Source organism: Solanum tuberosum, unplaced genomic scaffold (genome assembly GCF_000226075.1).
Source record: "Solanum tuberosum cultivar DM 1-3 516 R44 unplaced genomic scaffold, SolTub_3.0 scf00952, whole genome shotgun sequence".
In the NCBI taxonomy this organism is placed as follows: domain Eukaryota; kingdom Viridiplantae; phylum Streptophyta; class Magnoliopsida; order Solanales; family Solanaceae; genus Solanum; species Solanum tuberosum.
The window spans coordinates 5,985-9,118 of NW_006239892.1; the positions used below are offsets into that span (position 1 = coordinate 5,985).

At 34.6% G+C, this 3,134-nt stretch overlaps 1 protein-coding gene across 1 annotated transcript; it reads left to right on the forward strand.

Moving 5' to 3' along the window:
- The first annotated feature begins 370 nt into the window (after positions 1–370).
- Positions 371–2,341, forward strand: LOC102597546 (G-type lectin S-receptor-like serine/threonine-protein kinase At4g03230). The gene is made up of 6 exons (XM_006367775.2): positions 371–517; positions 602–798; positions 907–1,117; positions 1,211–1,448; positions 1,572–1,713; positions 1,794–2,341. Exons 1-6 carry the CDS (start codon positions 415–417, stop codon positions 2,106–2,108), a joined length of 1,206 nt encoding a protein of 401 aa, XP_006367837.1. The 5' UTR covers positions 371–414; the 3' UTR covers positions 2,109–2,341.
- The last annotated feature ends 793 nt before the right edge of the window (positions 2,342–3,134 follow it).

Here is a 3,134-nt window from a genome sequence, read left to right on the forward strand (position 1 = left end):
GATGGATGAAGATCTTTTGAATGGTTGTTTAGTTTGCTATATAGAGCGTAGTATATTTAAAAATGTAAGTAATGATGCCATTATTGACCGTTTTCAAAATATGAAAACTCGTCGAGGACAATTGTAAGTGAATGATGTTTGTTGCTAATATATTACTATATAAAGATTGTTACTACCTACTTGCTCGTCAACTTGTTCTCACCGTAAAATTTATATAATTGAATTAATTGCCTATTTTGAAGATAATGGTGCCCCCATGTTCTTGAGATCCTGGATACGCCTCTGGCCCCCTATTGGTAAGAAGCTGATGTGTGACCATAAATTCTTCATTTTACCTTTCTGATACCAACACTTGTCTCATTTATTGGATTGTCTTCAGAAGTTGGAACACAAGGAACATTGAACAATACACCGATGCAGCAACCCCTAGTTATTTCCATCTCTGTAATTCTTGGAGTTATGGTTCTGTGTGGTATTATTTATATAATTTATCTGAAAAGATCGGCAAGAAGTAAAGGTAACAATGTAGAAATTTCATCTGCTTTTTCTCAACTACTCCAACTTTTGGATATCGTAATCACTTCAATTGTTTTGATTATAGAAGCCAGAGATATTGTTTTGGGAATGCCTATGGAGTACTTGCCTCATAGAGATAGTTTTGATGAAGATTTAATCACTGAAGATGATAAGAAACGGATTGATGTCCCGTTTTTCAGCTTGAATAGCATACTAGTTGCTACTGAAAACTTCTCAAATGCAAGTAAGCTCGGGAGAGGTGGATTTGGACCTGTTTATAAGGTTTTGCAACTTTATTTTTCTTTCCTTCTTCTGTTCTAAGTTGTTTTACCATTCAGATTTTTTTCTTTCGTTTTCATTATATAACAGTCCGGAGATATATTTATGCAGGGTAAGTTTCTCGGAGGTACAGATATGGCAGTTAAAAGGTTGTCAAGTAATTCTGGACAAGGTGTTGAAGAATTTAAAACTGAAGTAATGTTGATTGCCAAACTGCAGCACAGAAATTTAGTTAGGCTTCTAGGCTATTGTGTTGAGAGAAATGAAAAGATTTTGTTATATGAATATATGCCCAACAAAAGCTTGGATACGTTTCTATTCGGTTAGTATACTTCCCTCCCTACCATGAAACTCGTTGTAGTAATAGTTTTATGATTGATTCTCTCTGAAGTTATCTTACAAACCTTGAAATTAGATCATGCATTCTGTCGATTACTGGACTGGAGGATTCGTTTTGAAATTATATTGGGTATTGCTCGAGGGTTACTTTATCTTCACCAAGACTCAAGGCTAAGGATCATTCATAGAGATCTAAAGACGAGCAACATATTGTTAGATGAAGAAATGAATGCCAAAATATCAGATTTTGGCTTGGCAAGGATTGTTGAAGGCAAAAATACAGAAGCCAATACTAACAAAGTCGTTGGAACATAGTAAGTCTCTTAGTTCTGCTTCACCTTTGATTTGGTGGGAAGAAGATAGATATATACACACCTAATGTATTGGTTTACACAAACTAGATGCTAAAATAACCTATTCTGGAACACTAAAAACAGTGGCTATATGTCTCCGGAATATGCATTGGAGGGACTCTTTTCAATCAAGTCTGATGTATTTGCCTTCGGAGTAGTCCTACTCGAGATCGTAAGTGGGAGGAGAAACATGGAATTTTTCGAAGATGTAAACCTCATTGGTCATGTAAGTACCAAAATTTCCCTCATTAATATACATCTCATTCTACTTAAAGCTTTCATTGACTCAAAATTAGCATTTCACAGGTATGGAGACTGTGGATGAAAGACAGTGCATTAGACATGATGGATCAAACCATAGTTGAGTCGTGCGATGAAAGTGAAGTGCTAAAGTGCGTTAATGTGGCACTCCTATGTGTTCAAGAAGATCCAGCTGAGCGTCCTGTAATGTCAAATGTTGTTTTTATGCTTGGAGGTGAAAGCATAACACTACCAAGACCAAATCAACCAGCTTTTATAGCACGAAGAAATAGTGCTGGTGCAAGTACATCTTCTTCGTCTTCTAAGCTATACAACACTTCCAACAATGGGTTGACAATAACTCAACGAGTAGGCCGATGAAATCAATATACATATAAGTTAAATGCATAACGCACACAAGCCAATAATGTGCCGGTATATCTTTACTTCAATTTCAGTTTGAATTTCTGTTAAATTATTTTGGCACGCAAAATAACCGATTGTGTTGTAGTCTCGGATAGAATAATTAAAAAATTTATTATCAAGTAGAGTTATGTACAAGTTCTATAAAAACTTTGTTTGGATATAATGTCACAATTAATGTATTATGTATACATCCAGCAACCAACATTCTATATAAACGAACAACAACAACATATTCAATGTGATTCTATAAGTGGACCTGAAAAGAATGTAGTATACGCGGTATACGCAAATCGTATCCTTACCAAGCAAATAATGTAGAACCTATTTGATCATAGATTTCTCAAGTAAAATTTGGGGGAAATTTGGCAAATAGTGTTTGTCCATACAATTTGCCATTATTTGGCAAATATCCCGAATTCCCAAATACTAGTTTTTTTTTAGTATTTGGGCCAAATCTCATTTTTTGAGATCTTTTAAAAATTGAAATTTTACACCAAACTTTTATCTTTTACAAAAACACCATCTATAGTAATTGTTTGCGTTGTATTACATAATTTTTTACATGAATACCAAAGTAGTGATGAAATATTCAGTGAATATGAAAGTGATGATATGGTTGTTGATGAAAATGATAAACAATCGGTTCAGGGTAACAAAGTCATCTGCTTTGTCTACTTCACGATGTATGGAATGATGCTTGTTGCACTCACTCCAAACTACCACAGTGCTCTAGTGTCATGGACACTACCTGTTAATTGTTTCAACGAAGATCCAATTGACTTGTAATACAAACTTATGGTTAGTTTTGATAGTTTTTTTAAAACTTAGACCATCTCCAACCAACCTCTATTTTACTCTCCATACTCTATATTTGGAGAGTAAAATAGAGAATGGGCACTCCAATCTACCTCCAAATCACCCTCTATTCTTCAAATTTAGAGAGTCGAATAGTAGTTCTCCAAATTTGGAGAACTACTATTC